The sequence below is a fragment of the Nymphalis io genome, chromosome 7, assembly GCF_905147045.1.
Source record: "Nymphalis io chromosome 7, ilAglIoxx1.1, whole genome shotgun sequence".
Classification (NCBI taxonomy): domain Eukaryota; kingdom Metazoa; phylum Arthropoda; class Insecta; order Lepidoptera; family Nymphalidae; genus Nymphalis; species Nymphalis io.
In genome coordinates this window covers 65,948-80,015 of record NC_065894.1, presented here as the reverse complement: position 1 = coordinate 80,015, position 14,068 = coordinate 65,948, and the positions used below count along the sequence as shown (strand labels likewise).

At 38.8% G+C, this 14,068-nt stretch overlaps 1 protein-coding gene across 1 annotated transcript; it reads right to left on the bottom strand.

Moving 5' to 3' along the window:
• Positions 1 to 959: 959 nt before the first annotated feature.
• On the bottom strand, positions 960 to 13,654 carry LOC126769647 (protein stoned-B-like). The gene is made up of 16 exons (XM_050488536.1): positions 13,517 to 13,654; positions 9,996 to 12,311; positions 8,440 to 9,929; positions 8,186 to 8,354; positions 7,955 to 8,106; positions 7,563 to 7,728; positions 7,203 to 7,418; positions 6,959 to 7,103; positions 6,344 to 6,472; positions 5,417 to 5,522; positions 5,075 to 5,243; positions 4,750 to 4,864; positions 4,514 to 4,677; positions 3,890 to 4,044; positions 3,493 to 3,700; positions 960 to 3,412 (listed from the first exon to the last, which is right to left on the bottom strand). The coding sequence occupies exons 2-16, from the start codon at positions 12,278 to 12,280 to the stop codon at positions 3,280 to 3,282; spliced, it is 5,802 nt and encodes a 1,933-aa protein (XP_050344493.1). The 5' UTR covers positions 12,281 to 12,311; positions 13,517 to 13,654; the 3' UTR covers positions 960 to 3,279.
• Positions 13,655 to 14,068: the final 414 nt, after the last annotated feature.

Sequence of the window (14,068 nt, the reverse complement as noted above, 5' to 3'; positions counted from 1 at the left end):
GTCCAAGTCAACATCTCTGGCAACATTACATTTTTTATGTTGGTATGAAATTTCATTTATAAGATAGGTCGTAAGCGATGACGTACCCACATCACGAAAATATTTTGATTGCATTTCCAGGAGGGATCGTATATTGTAAATCACAAGTAATAAACGATGGAACTGTGACGTTAAGACATATACTTCTAGTATTGTTTTATAATAATAGGAGGTATAACGAGGAGAAGCGATTCATCGCTGAACATACTGACGAGTGTTTCTTGTTTAGTTAGTAGTGTAGTTAGTTTCATAAGAGTCATGTCACCAAAAACAAATACCCGGTGACCCAGTGAAGGGCCACCTACAGCCCTCCATACTCGACACATTATAATGTAGCTATGTAAGCAATATGTATATAATGTCAGATTATAATTAGAATTTAATTATTTACCAGGATGTTAGTAAAAACATCATTTATTGCTTATTTTTTAAAGACGCATCTGTATTAGTTGTTGTGCCAGGTTTTATATTATATACATATACTTATATAGTAAAGTTAATTTTATTATTATAAATGTACTGTAAATTAATGCTAACATCCATAATAATCAGATAATATTATAATTTGACATTGTTGTATTAACACTGTAGTGTCCAATGATTAGTTTGACGTCACCTCGATGTTGAGTGAATTCAATCCTAATGTTCCTTAAACCGCGCCATCGATCTCTGTTCTGTTCCTCGGAGTTTAAGTTGAACTATTTTCTTATTATTATAGCCTTGATATCTAATTCTCGTAGAGAATATAAGGGTCTATGAAAATTTACGTTACATTAATTCAAAACGGTCCGTAACATGCCACTCTGCTGAGAAGATATTGCAACCTATCCTCAATACCCTCGTGTTGAAGATACTCAAGAAAATACTCTATATATTAGATAGCTATCTATGTAGAATTTGGACAGACAAATGAAACAACATTTCGACAATCGTATTTATTTTATTGACAACACAACATTATAGTCCACATGCGGTGGATGGAGTGCCCGCGACTGTCACGGAGCCCGGCACGCGCTGTCGCCGTGTCGTGACGTGCAAACGTGCGTGCAGCTCATGTCACGTCGCGTCGTGTAGATCCAATCTACTCGTAACTGTACGAGTACGTCGCGTGACTTGCTCCGTGCGGGGCGAGGGGGTGGTCTAGTTATTTGGATACAACAATCAATATATCATATGTATTAGCTTCTCCAAACTATATAATATATGTTAACGCTAGATGTAACGATATATTTATGTCATTACTCTTATTTTATTATCAATGAATGGTTAAGAGAATATGACGTCAACAACAAACAATAAATTGTTTCACAATATACATCGGTAACATCTATACAATGACTACCACAGAAACAGATATATTTTATTAAGCTTATGAGGATACATACAGACATCGAACCAGCTTCAGTGAACGTCGAACGTCACCGACATTTCGGATGGTACTTTAGCTTATAAGTTTTATTTTTATTTTAATATTTTGAATATAAGATTTGTGCTCTACCAAATAAATAGTTAGTTACAATATAATTGTTAGTAATACTAGAACCGTACATATTAATGTCACATAGTTTGTATACATAGTACAATATCAATAACTCGTAGCAGGAGTAAATGACGTCTCAGCGTTAAGGTACAAAAGTTCAAAACTAGATAGTCCGAGTACACAAGTGTTACAGTATACAGAGTAGCGCTGTCGCGTTCAATAGGCTCCCATCGAAACAGTGAGAATAACCACTCGGGCATATTGTATGGAAGAAAAAGCTATCATATATAGTAAAGCTTCAAGCTAAGCATAACCAATATCGCTGGTGGCTACCCGTCAGTTATCGCTTCAATAGCGCGAGTCGATTGCCGTAGGTACACATTTTTAATCAATTCAATATAATTCTACTTTTTATATACGGTTAAATCTTTAAAATAAGGCTTCCTTCAAGTGTTATACATAATAGCTTCGTAAAATAAGTAAGTAATAATATATACTTGGACCATTCATTTGCTTAACTTTCTCTTCAATATTAAACACTTCAAAGGCATGGCAATTAAAATATATATTAAGGGAACAGCCACTTACCAGGTTCTATTTCACTTTTAGATAAAACTGCACATAGAGAGATTCGTTAAGGATATGCTCCTATATAAATATTTGTACATGCTAAGTAATGTTGCTTAAGATGTGATAACTCACATCGGGCAGGTGCGGCCTGAACCGACCGACACTATTGGCGTGGTACAGTGACCACTGAGATAAGCACACTTCTAACCGCAGCGGTGGGTTCGTCCAAAATGTAACTACTAAATTTATTTTTATATACAAATCTCTTTGGTCTAAACTCGTCCGAATGATCTCTCCATTTCTCACATAGATTTCATTCTCACATTTCACATTTCATAGATTAATTTGTCGTAAACTTTTATAAACTACGTGATATTGCATTGAACTACTACCATACACTTAAGTAAATTGTACAAAAAATATACACGTAATCCTTTAAACAGGTAACTCGCGAGCGACTCTACTGACCGTCTGTCCCTAGCCTAACTTATTCTCTATCACCTTCAATCACTTCGGTCACTTCTTGTGTTTTGTATCTACCAATACCAAATATATCGAAACAATATTTGAATCATATCATATCATGTGAATAATAATTAATTAATAATTTTGTCTACTTCTTTCTCTAATTAGTAACACACACATACACTATTTTGAAGATAATATTCGTGCGACTTTAGCAATTTATTTATTTACAGAAGCCATATAGGTACCGTCGCATATATAGATACTTATGTATATCCCGAGTTGGTATCGCGAAATATGAGGATATGCATTACTCTATGTTTTTTATTCAAGCATATTTTTTTTTAATTTACATAAGAGTATCAATCAGTAAGAGTAAGCTATTAAATAGCTACAGTATGAGGTTGGCAGAAGTCCCCCGTATCTCGTATCTCCTATTATATTATAGAGCGATATTACAAGTAAAAACTGCATTCACAAACTTCAAAAAATCTCTACTAGGTTTGGCGAACATAATAACCAAACGTTACACTTAGTCGACTGTCCGTTCTGCCCGTGTGCCGCCAACAGTTGGGTCGACAAATAATTTACTATTTTAAGACAACTACATAAAATGTTCCGTCACAATCGGCGAGACCGATGATGACACGGCTAACCGAGGACCAAGTCTTTTATAGCTGAGGATCAGAATACTCAGAGGAGCTGTCGCATCAGTGAGCAGACGCCTAATCCGAGTCGGAGTCAGAAGAGGGCTCGCGTGGAGCCTCTTTGATGGTCTCGCGTGGCGGCTCGGGCTCCTTGGTAGCGGCCAGCGAGTAGGCCGCCACGGCCTGTCCCGAGGTACGCTCGATGCCCACTCTGTACACGGACAGACGACATCGTCAGATTACATACTGCGGTGTGCAACGTTTCGGTGATGGAGTCGTGCGCGTACTCACATGTACTCGTGTCGTGCGAGGTAGCGCACGTACTTCTCGGGCGGATCGCCGTCGTGCTCCTGCAGCGACACGGAGCGCACTGTGGTGTGCGAGACTTGCGTGGCCGGCATCGTGAACTCCACGTACGCCCACCGCGCCAACTCCTCTGGCACCTGGTCGTATGACGTCAGCGCCATGCGGCAGACGAGGTTGTGTGTCGTGTATGCTCCTGCGAGTGATCATTATATCAGACTATTTCAAAGTTTGCTATATTAGTTACGACTCAACTCTGTATAATATAGGGTGAACTTTTTAAGAACTTGCAGTCCGAGAAAATTCTAAAAAATAACAAAAAAGAATATTGCAAAATAAGTGTGTAAGAGTCTCAAAGTTTCTCAGCATGAGTATATGGTCCCACCTTGTCCCTCCTTGGGTAGTCGCGGCATGCGCCACACAATGGCGCGGTGTTGGTGCTCGTACTTGGCCTGCCCCGAGGTCACCTCGATGAGTGACTCCTGCAGTGTGTCTACGGCGCCCAAGAAACGCTCGATGCCCTTGATCTTGCCGGTACGTCTGCTCGAAACGAATTATTTTACTTTATTAACAAAGTGGTGCCAAAGTGCCACACCAATTTTCGAAACTAACAAGTGCATAGCTTTAGGCCTGGTATTACACTGGCTTACCAGCTTTAAAATCGAAACACAGTTAAACTAAGTAGTGCGGCTTAGTAGTAACATACATTCATGATTGCGTGGTATCTATCTAAGTGGGCTAGCACAACAACAATTAAAGATGTTATAATATTTCTAGTTGGTTATGTTTTTACAAAGAAGTAAAAAAGTAAGTATCAATTTATAACGCAGCTCTTAGCTATAGTATTTTGTTTTAAAAACATCGTCGCATTCTAAAAATGAAATATTTTATGTGTACAGACTACAGACCGTGCCAAGAAATAGAAAGTCTACCGAGTGACAGTTGTCGAACATTAGTGCAAAACTGAGAGACGGTGGGAATAGCCTGATGTGGTAGTGAGACGGGTGACCTGTGCGCGGACTTGACGGATCCGTATCGGAAATGCTTCTCGACGCGGAAGAGGTAGATCCAACACTCGGGGATGGGGAAGCGCACAGCGACGTCCTCGCACGGCACTTGGCCCAGCTTGCGGGACGCGAAACCCGGCACCAGCGCGTCAGCGCGCAGCTCCACCTGACACACACACAGGAGTCAATATACGTGCTCCGGCCGACCACGAGCGACTTACCTAGGTATGAGCCCTACCTTGTTGCCGGTGACACACCACACGGCCTTCAGCTGCAACGGCAGCTCGCGATTCTTTGGCGGCCGCACTCGGAAACGCATCAGCTCAATGTAGCAAGCGTCGGGCGGCTTGAACCTTAACAGAACGGCGGTAGGAGGTGACGTGACATTATTCCTAACTGTATATTCTTAAGTAGTTCTAGCAATTTTATTTTTAAATTGTGTAAAGCTGCACTATTTTTCTACTATAGTATAGAATATATTAGCCTATATTTCATTTAATCCTTAATTTTTGTTAATATTATGTCTCATATAAAAACATTTATTCAGAGTACACGGGCTATACTTGATAATTTGTGATTCAGCGAAGGCCTGGGGCTGCACGCAGGCGTGGAACTCGACATCCTCGACGCGGATCCACTCCTCGGTGACGACGGGGATGATGTCGTGCCTGCCGACGACTTCCTTGCCCTGCCGCCGCAGGTCATTCACGCCAAGCTCCACGTCCGGCATGCCTGGCGGGAAATGGCATACACAGTTGGAAATAGTAAATATTCAACTCTGCTTCATACTTTAGAAAATATCATTTGACGGCGTTTAATTTTTGATTCAGCTTATTAGAAAATAAAATATATATTTTAATTATAAATTTTAAAATTAAAATGTTTTTAAATAATGTGTGTCTTACCACTGAGGAAACCAAGGAAGAAAAGTCGCACGCGAGCTATCTGCTTTAGCACAGCCCCCTCAGCGTCCTGTTCCACATACAACTCGTCCACTGCTGTTATTTGCACCTGCGGCCAGGTTGCGCAATCAATACTACGATAGTAATATTAATTAACCAACTCATTTTTGTGATCATGATGATGTCATGCTCAAGTTAACTCATTTTTGAACACAAAACACGTCCTGGCTATTTGGTTCGTTGACTTATCTGGCAGATTTGACATTAAATTATACACAGCTTATATAAAGATTTAAAAACACGGGAATCGAGGGTCCTCTATTAACGTGGTTTGAGAATTACCTTTCTAATAGAAACTATCGTGTAAAAATAGGCGATAGCTATAGTATCCCGACAAAGGGCACTGAAGGAGCAGCGCAAGGGTCTGTGTTTGGGCCTTCGCATTTTATGCGTAAGTCTAATGATAACACCCATTCATAACAAAGTTAAGTATCATATTATTTTGAAAGAACAAATCTTCAATACAGATTTTCGGAATAACGTTTCGCATAATATAAAAACCCGTTGGGTGAGAACAAAAAATATTAACTATTTCAGCTAACAATAAATATGGAGAGCGTACCAGCTCTTACATGATTCCTCGCTTAATAAATAGCTTAGATTGTTATCTTGTTATTTCATATTTGAATATTAAATATAAGTTGAAGATGTATTATTTAAAACAATTATAGCGTATATTGTATGTATCTCCATAGACGGAGAGGAACTCAAGGTAAGCTTTTGTAGTTTTTGTCGTGCCATCACTTAATAGTTATGTGGTTGTTTATATTGTTAAATAAATAAAATAAAAAATATATATTTCTTTATACTCATTGAATTACACTCGTAATCGTATATGACTACGAATCGTTGCGTAACCACAGACCCTACCTCCTCCATCTTGTAGGTGAGTGCGCGGTCACGATGCGCGGAGAGACGGAACAGCGCCTCCTCCACACAACACGAGAATTGCTTCACATCCTCATAGCTCAGCGAGCCTAACTTGAACATCTGCGACACCTGACATGCAAGAGCGAGGTGCTAAGCGTTACTTAATTATATATTACACAATAATGTTTATGCTCCTTTACCAATGCTCGCGACCAGATGACTTCAGTGTAGAAGGAAATAAAAAATAGCTCTCTATTTACTAATTTATTTAGAACTTATTTATCTTTCTATATAGGACATTTTTTAAGAATAAAATAAAAACGTCACATTGATTTTATTCAAAGAGTGTGTTATGTACATTATCTTATTCTTACGTTCCTATCGGACTGACTAGACCGGATCAGGTGCAGACTAATGGCCTGACTGATTAACTCCGGGCTGCTAGTGTGAATTTATTAAAGGAGATTTAAAACTTTTTACTATCTCGACTCGAGATTATTAATTCGGTTTCGGTTTATTTCTCATAAAGAACACAAAAGTTCACTTCAATTATCAAAATCATTGTCTAATACATGTAGCAAGGACAAGACGAGTTTTATAGTTAGGTTGGTTAACCTGCGGCGCATGCTCCACGGGCAGACCCAGCTTGCGTAGGTCGCTACCGAACTCCTTGACACCCTGGTAGTCACCCTGAATTGCATACGCGGCAAATTGCGACAGTTTGTTCGTAATACGCTCTGCCTTTGTCACCTGCCCAGGCCTACGATAGAATGAACGCTTATTTATTCATATTGATAGATTTGTAATGATTTAAAATTTTAAAAGCATGTAAGGAATTGAAATGAAACAGCGGACATACCGTACACCAGGCCGCTCCTTATAGAAGATCAATTGAAGTTTGACAGTGAAGATCTTGCCGAACTGGTCAAACTGCTGTGCTCCTACCTCGGACACTGAGTAGCACGCTTGTAGCGGCAGCTCCTGTATTGGCTCTTTATCGGTCGCGGTGTTTAGCAATTGCACCACTGGATTATCGCCCTGGTAGGCTAGGCGCACGAAGATCTTTTTCCAGAACCTAGAAGTATATGTTTACTTAAAAAAATTGTAAAACGTAAAATATTAATATTTGATCAGCAAATCTATGCATACTTTGTAATGTGTCTTAGTTAAACGAATATAAATAGATTATTCTTTAAATTTAATAATGTATTTTATGAACCTTTGTCCTGTTATTTTTTTCTTATTTGGTTGGCGGAGGTGCATCTCCCAGCCGGGCCCAGTGTACTTGGTGCGGGGGAAATCCTCGAGTGGCATCGACACGTCGTCATCGAACAACGGCGTCGGTGGTGTTTCGCCCCCGTTACCCGACCTGCGTCTCGATTCCTCTGATCGAATAACATTCAACAAAGCGTCATTTGCATGGAGTAAGCTTTGGCAATACCTATACTAGTCAAATAATATCGTATGTTATTTTTAGCAGTGTAATAATTAGCTTATAATTAATATTTGCTTAAAATTGATTAAGAGTTCCCATGAATACCTAACATCAGCAGAATTTGTAAATGTATGTAGAGTAGTATGTAACATTCATTAAACGTATACCAATTATACCTTGGTCAAAAGTCACTTGCTGTTGTATTTGCTCGGTTCCATTCTTATCAAACGGATTCACACGTGGTGATTCTGGAAGAGCTTGTGGCCGCGGTGGAGGTGCCAATACCGGCACCGCGGATTCCACTGAACCAGCTTCACTGTCCTTTGGTCTAAGTTAAATTATACAAGGTTAACGACACTTCATAAAGCATTATTGCATTAAATATATTATTGTAACTACGTTCATACCGAATGAATACCGAAAATGTGTCATCTGTCGAATCACGGGAGCCCTGGTGATCGAGTCGAGGTGTGGCGGCAGGCGGAGGTGGTGCACCCATACTTAAAAATGGGTCAAAAGCTTCTGCTTCGAATCCGCCAGGCTCTGAATCCGCATTGCTGTCATCGCCCCATGCATCTGCACAAATCGTTAACAAAATTTAAATTTAACGTTCATATTTAAGATATCATTATTTATTATTATTATTTCATATTTATTTTACCTGTATTCATATGATTTCCGCCTGTTGAATCAAATTTAGCTGAAAATGCATCAAAAGCGTCTTGAGATTCAGGAAAGGAATCTTGCACCATGTTGTCTATAGTATTCCAACCCATATCTGAAGTAGTTACAGATTGATCGGTTAGAATGTTTTCTTGCTCGGCACTAAAAATATTTGTCTGTGTGTTTTCGTACGTTTCTTTCGCCATTGTACCAAAAATATCCATTGGTGGGTTATAAATATTTGACTGTGGAGTAGTTACGAATTTTTCCTCAGTAGTAAATGGGGAATTAGTGTTCGATACCATGACTGAATCCTCAGATTTAAGACCACTTATATCAGACTCAGCCTGATTAAATAAAGCAATGTCTGCAGAAGTATTCAATTCAAATGGATTTTTCTCACTTTCATTACCCTGTACTTGGTAACTATCATCTGTAATATCAGCAAATGGCGAAGCATTTGGAGAAGTTGCATTTACTTCAGCCGATGGTTCAGAACAATCCATCGGAGCAGTAATATCATCAACTGTATTTGATTTTTGTACCTCAAATATAGTACTTTGTTCCTCAGGCTCTGTCGAACTAACTATCATCGATGAGTCCTCTTCGTTAAATATTAGATTGGAGGATTCAGTTGCTGAAGACGATGTAACAACCGGAAACGTGGTATCCATAGTTTTTGTTTCAATATCAGAAGATAATTCTGGGAGGTCATCACTTAGAAAATCTATTTGTTTTTCTTCCTTTTTTGGTGCTGAATATAAACTAAGGATTGCTTCTTTTGTGGGCTTAACATTTGTCGGAACAGGTGCGTCAAATAAATTAATATCATCACCGGTGGATTGAACTGTAACAGGGGGCTGTTGTGGTCTTGGTGGTGGGGCGGGACGTGGTGGACGTGCAGGGGGTGGTCTAGCAGGCTTATTACGGTTAGTATCAACTATAGACGAATTTTCTTCAAGTAAATCAGGTTCAGGCGTAGGACTCGGTGAATGAATATCACGTACTGATACTGGACTTGGTGTACGCGTTGGGGGGATACGATCAAGCAAATGAGAACTTGTAAATTCCATTTGACCCGTAACGGTCAAGATTAAATTTTGAGTTTCAGCCGGTAATGGCCTTGTCGATAATTGTGAATCTTTAATTTCCTCTTCCTCGGGGTAACTGCAATCTACCATCGTAGAAACTAGCTCGAGTTCAGTTGGTTTTACTAGACGTTCATTATCCATTGATAAATTTCCAAATATGTCTATTGAATTAGTTTCATCAAATTGCTTTGCTCCAATGCCTGTAGGTTCGGCACTTCCAAAAATATCAACAGGTACTGTATCTCCAGCAGGTGGTTCATAGCTATTCTCTAAATCAGAAAAAGGATTGCTTGTGGCAAATGGGTTATCACCAGGCGTAAAATTAGAAGTTTCTGATTCAGACATCATAAACGGATTAAGTACATCAGTAGTTACGGGAGCTGCTGGTTCATTCATACTCAAAAATGGATTATATGCCATCTTGTCGTTTTTTTACTAATTCAGAAATTCTGATTCCAGTAGTTTGATCTCTGTCCTTCCTGGGTTTAAGTCACTAGCAAATGAAGTATCAAAAGGATCAAATTCCTCTTCGGGAATTCGGGTTGTAGAAGATGGTTCAGGAGTTAATGCTTTCACTTGAAATATATCATCAGAAGGATCTAACAAATCAGTCTCACCTTCGACTTCAGAGGTATTATCGCATGAAAATTCTTTTGCTAATAGTTTTAACTCTGTTTTACTAGGCTTAATATCTGTAGCAAAAGAAGTATCGAAAGGATCCGACTCTACGTTTGTTAAAGATTCTTGTGTTGGTTTTGGACCAAGTGGTGTCAAAACTTTAGCTTCTAACTCATTCGCATGGTCGTGAAGAAGGTCTTTTGCCTTAAAGTTATTAATATTTCGATTTGCTTTTGGATATTCCGAATGTCTTCTTTTAGCTTGATAAGTTATATTTGTTGCTAAATCCTCCTCAGAACGGGTTCGCGTTAACACATCAGCTACTCGATGGTTGGCCTCGGTTTCTTCGTTTAAGTCCTCTGTTATAGATACTTCACGTGTATAATATGGAGTTAAAGGCTTAGCATGCTTTGATTTACTATCAAAGTCAGTAGTTTCTTCACCACCCACGTTAAAAACAACATTTTTACTAACTATTAAATTTTCTGGGCGCGAAGCTCTTCTTTCTACTTTTTTAGGCTCATCAGCTCTGGGATCAAAATCGGGATCACTTGGAACGCGATAAATTTGTACGGAGACAGGAGCTCCAATAAGCTCTTGTTCTAAAAGCTTAAGCTCAACTTTTCCAGGTGCAACAATTTTATCAACAATTGTTGTATCAAATGGGTCTATTTCAGTATTATCTATATTAACAGGATCCAAAGGTGAATCTCCAAGTAGTGTTAAGTCAGTTGTACTTCCTCCTAAAAGGTCACGCTGATTTTTATTTTCTTCATTTTCTACTAAATCATCAGATGTAATCGATTCCCTAATACCCGAGGGATTTATTAAATGGATTCGAACAGAAGATTTACGTCTATTGTTTAGCTTGATTTGTACCTCCTCTGCACGTGGATCAAAATCGTCGTCGTCCTCTAATATTGCAGCTTCTTGCTTAACTTGCTCAAAATTTCTTGACGGGACCACAGCGTCTGCAAAACTAGTATCAAAAGGGTCGTCTTGATCTATATAAGGATCTAAGACATCAAGTTGATCTTCAACTATTCCTTCTGCAAAAACTGTTTCGTTTTTATCAGCTTCAAACGCTGACCACGATTCCTGTAACACAGGTTCGATCTTTATTTCCTTCTCTTCTAATTTAGTTATTGTTGCTTTAATTTCCAAAGATTCTGCTGCCAATAACGTAAACTCATCGAATTCTGTTTCTTCAGTTTCTTTTGTTTTTTCCTCACTAACGTTTGCTGGAAAAACTTCTTCACTAATATCTTGTTTCTGTTTTACTAGTGCAGTATGTAAAGACACACTAAGATCGATGGGCGTAGTTATAGGTATATCTGTGTCAATGTCCAATATACTCTTTTCAATAGGCTCATTTACAGTTGTTGTTCTTACTGTTGTTGCGTCTTTGTCTTCACTGTCTAGCAATAAATCACCAGGTATAATCCTTTTTGGTTTTTTAGAGGTAACAGTAACATTATCTATGCGACCAGTGAGGACCTCAACAGCTACTCCGATGTCTAGACCCTTTTTCCCTTTTAATGTTTTGACTTCTTGACCTTTTATAAGTGCATCCACATGGGACGTATCGAAAATATCGTCGTCTTGAAACTCTTCAGGTGAATCCGGAACGTAAGCAAGTTTCACTTCTCCACGTTCAACAGCATCGACATAAGAAGTGTCAAATATATCGTCTTGATCGTCTTCGTCTTCAGACTCATCATCAGTGACGCCGTAGTCACTTTTTTCACCGTTCTCACCCTCAGCAACAGCAGCTGCCGCTAAGTGGGGAAAATCTGCTTCAGTTACTTCGACAACCGGCCTTCGTGGTTCTTCTTTTTGTACTGATTCAACTTCTTTTGGACCCGCGGGCACTCGTTGAAAGAAAGAAGTAGATTTTATCCGATCGAGATCACCTTGTGTTTTCTTAAGTATTGAATCAACACCAGTTGTCAAATCTTTAAATTTTGACCATTCTTCATTTTCTTTAGCAGATCCTTCACTTTCACCTTGGTGTTGATGTTCTCTTCTATACTTCTCTAACTCTTCCTCTGTAAAAAGTTCCTCGTCTCCTTTGCGTTTAGATTTTTTGCCCTTTTTCTTCTTTTTAAGGCCTTTGGGTAACTTTAGCATTATACGATCTTATAGTATTTTCTTTATGTTGCTGAAACAATAAAACATATCTAATTACTTACTGGTGGTAGGGCTTTGTGCAAGCTCGTCTGGGTAGGTACCACTCATCAGATATTCTACCGCAAAACAGCAATACTTGATATTGTTGTGTTCCGGTTTAAAGGGTGAGTTAGCCAGTGTAATTACAGGCACAAGGGACATAAAATCTTAGTTCCCAAGGTTGGTGGCGCATTGGCTATAAGCGATGGTTGACGTTTCTTACAATGCCAATGTCTAAGGGCGTTTGGTGACTACTTACCATCAGGTGGCCCATATGCTCGTCCATCTTCCTATTCTATATAAAAAAAAAAATTAAAATCTCAATATTTAAAATATTAAAACACAAAAGTAACACTTGAGCTTAAATATATTTTTTTTGATCGAGAAGGAATATTGACAGATTTTTTAACAAACCAAAATTTATTAAGTTTATACATTTAAAAAAACGCTTATTTTACGAGTCACTTATATTTTATAATATAGTCAGTCAATATTTAAGATTTTTTTAGATGCTTGTAATTTTGATTTAGATTATACTCATTTTCAAATCTTCTTTGTCTAACGAGATACATAATTAATTATTTGAAAAATAGTTAAATTGATATCAGTAAAAATTTATTGAATATATTTCGTATAATAGGCTAAAACGATTATCAATGTATACATTTATATACATACATATAACATCACCAGAATAAACCACAAAACAATTTAAATTTTATTACGTAATGCATTTTTGAATTTAAGAATTTGCATACGTTAAATAAAAAGTCTGAAGAATACTAAAAGACGGCTGACGTTTTTATCTTATTGATCGACCGAGGTGCCTCAATGTAGTCTGTGCGAGAACGACCACACACAGCGTTATACGAAACTGTACGTATAGCCATGCAACAATGTCTAATGTATGATTTAAAGACATTCGGTGTGCTGTGAATATTCGTAAAAGGAGAATACGGCTCTACATTTAATAGCTACGTGATATTTCAATACATATGCGATATGCATGCCAGTAGGTCAATGAAATCTTTTGGGTGGAGATATAATGAAATGAGAAAAAAGGAAATGACAGCGGTCGGGCGATCCGCAGCGACGTCGGCGGAGCACACACAGCGGCTAGCTACGGACACGTACCGGGACCGCCGCCACCTACAGCTAATTCATACCGCTAGCGCGCTACGGGTAGGGACTCTATACCTTCATTGCAACACACGGGTACAGAGGACTCGACACGATCGCGCTGCGTTCGGGCTGCGCTCGAGGGCGCCTGGCTCGGGACTGAGGCGAGAGCGGTGGCAGCGGTGGAGGGTGGCGCTATCGATCGGCGCCGCGCGCAGTCGCTGCTGAAACCTTCGCCCTACGCCGTCGCGCGCACCTCCTACCCGATGCGCCATCTCACGCTGGTGGGCGATGCTGGCGAGCTCCCATTGCCCGTTGGCCTCCAATTATGTAACTAATCTCTCACGTCCCATTCATTCACAGTGATTTATTGTAATACAAATGTAACCTTATAAACTAAAAATGAATAAATGCTTATTAAAAAATACACTACATTTTTAAACAAAACAATAACGTTATGCTATTAAATATTGAGATCGTAAAAACGATATTCAATTTGAAATAAATTTTAATATATTTCTATAATTTATTATTAGTTCTTATTTGTACAAACAAAAAACTAACTACACAACATTACATTATTAACTCAATTCCTTCATTGCTGACAAAAGGCTTGTTAATTTTTCGTCT

Coding starts and splice junctions, on each gene's coding strand:
- LOC126769647 (XM_050488536.1), bottom strand. CDS start 12,280: ATGCTAAAGTTACCCAAAGGCCTTAAAAAGAAGAAAAAGGGCAAAAAA. Junction 9,930..9,995: donor CCAGGAAGGACAGAGATCAA/ACTACTGGAATC, acceptor TCCATTTTTGAG/TATGAATGAACCAGCAGCTC. Junction 4,045..4,513: donor TCCGTCAAGTCCGCGCACAG/GTCACCCGTCTC, acceptor CGTTTCGAGCAG/ACGTACCGGCAAGATCAAGG.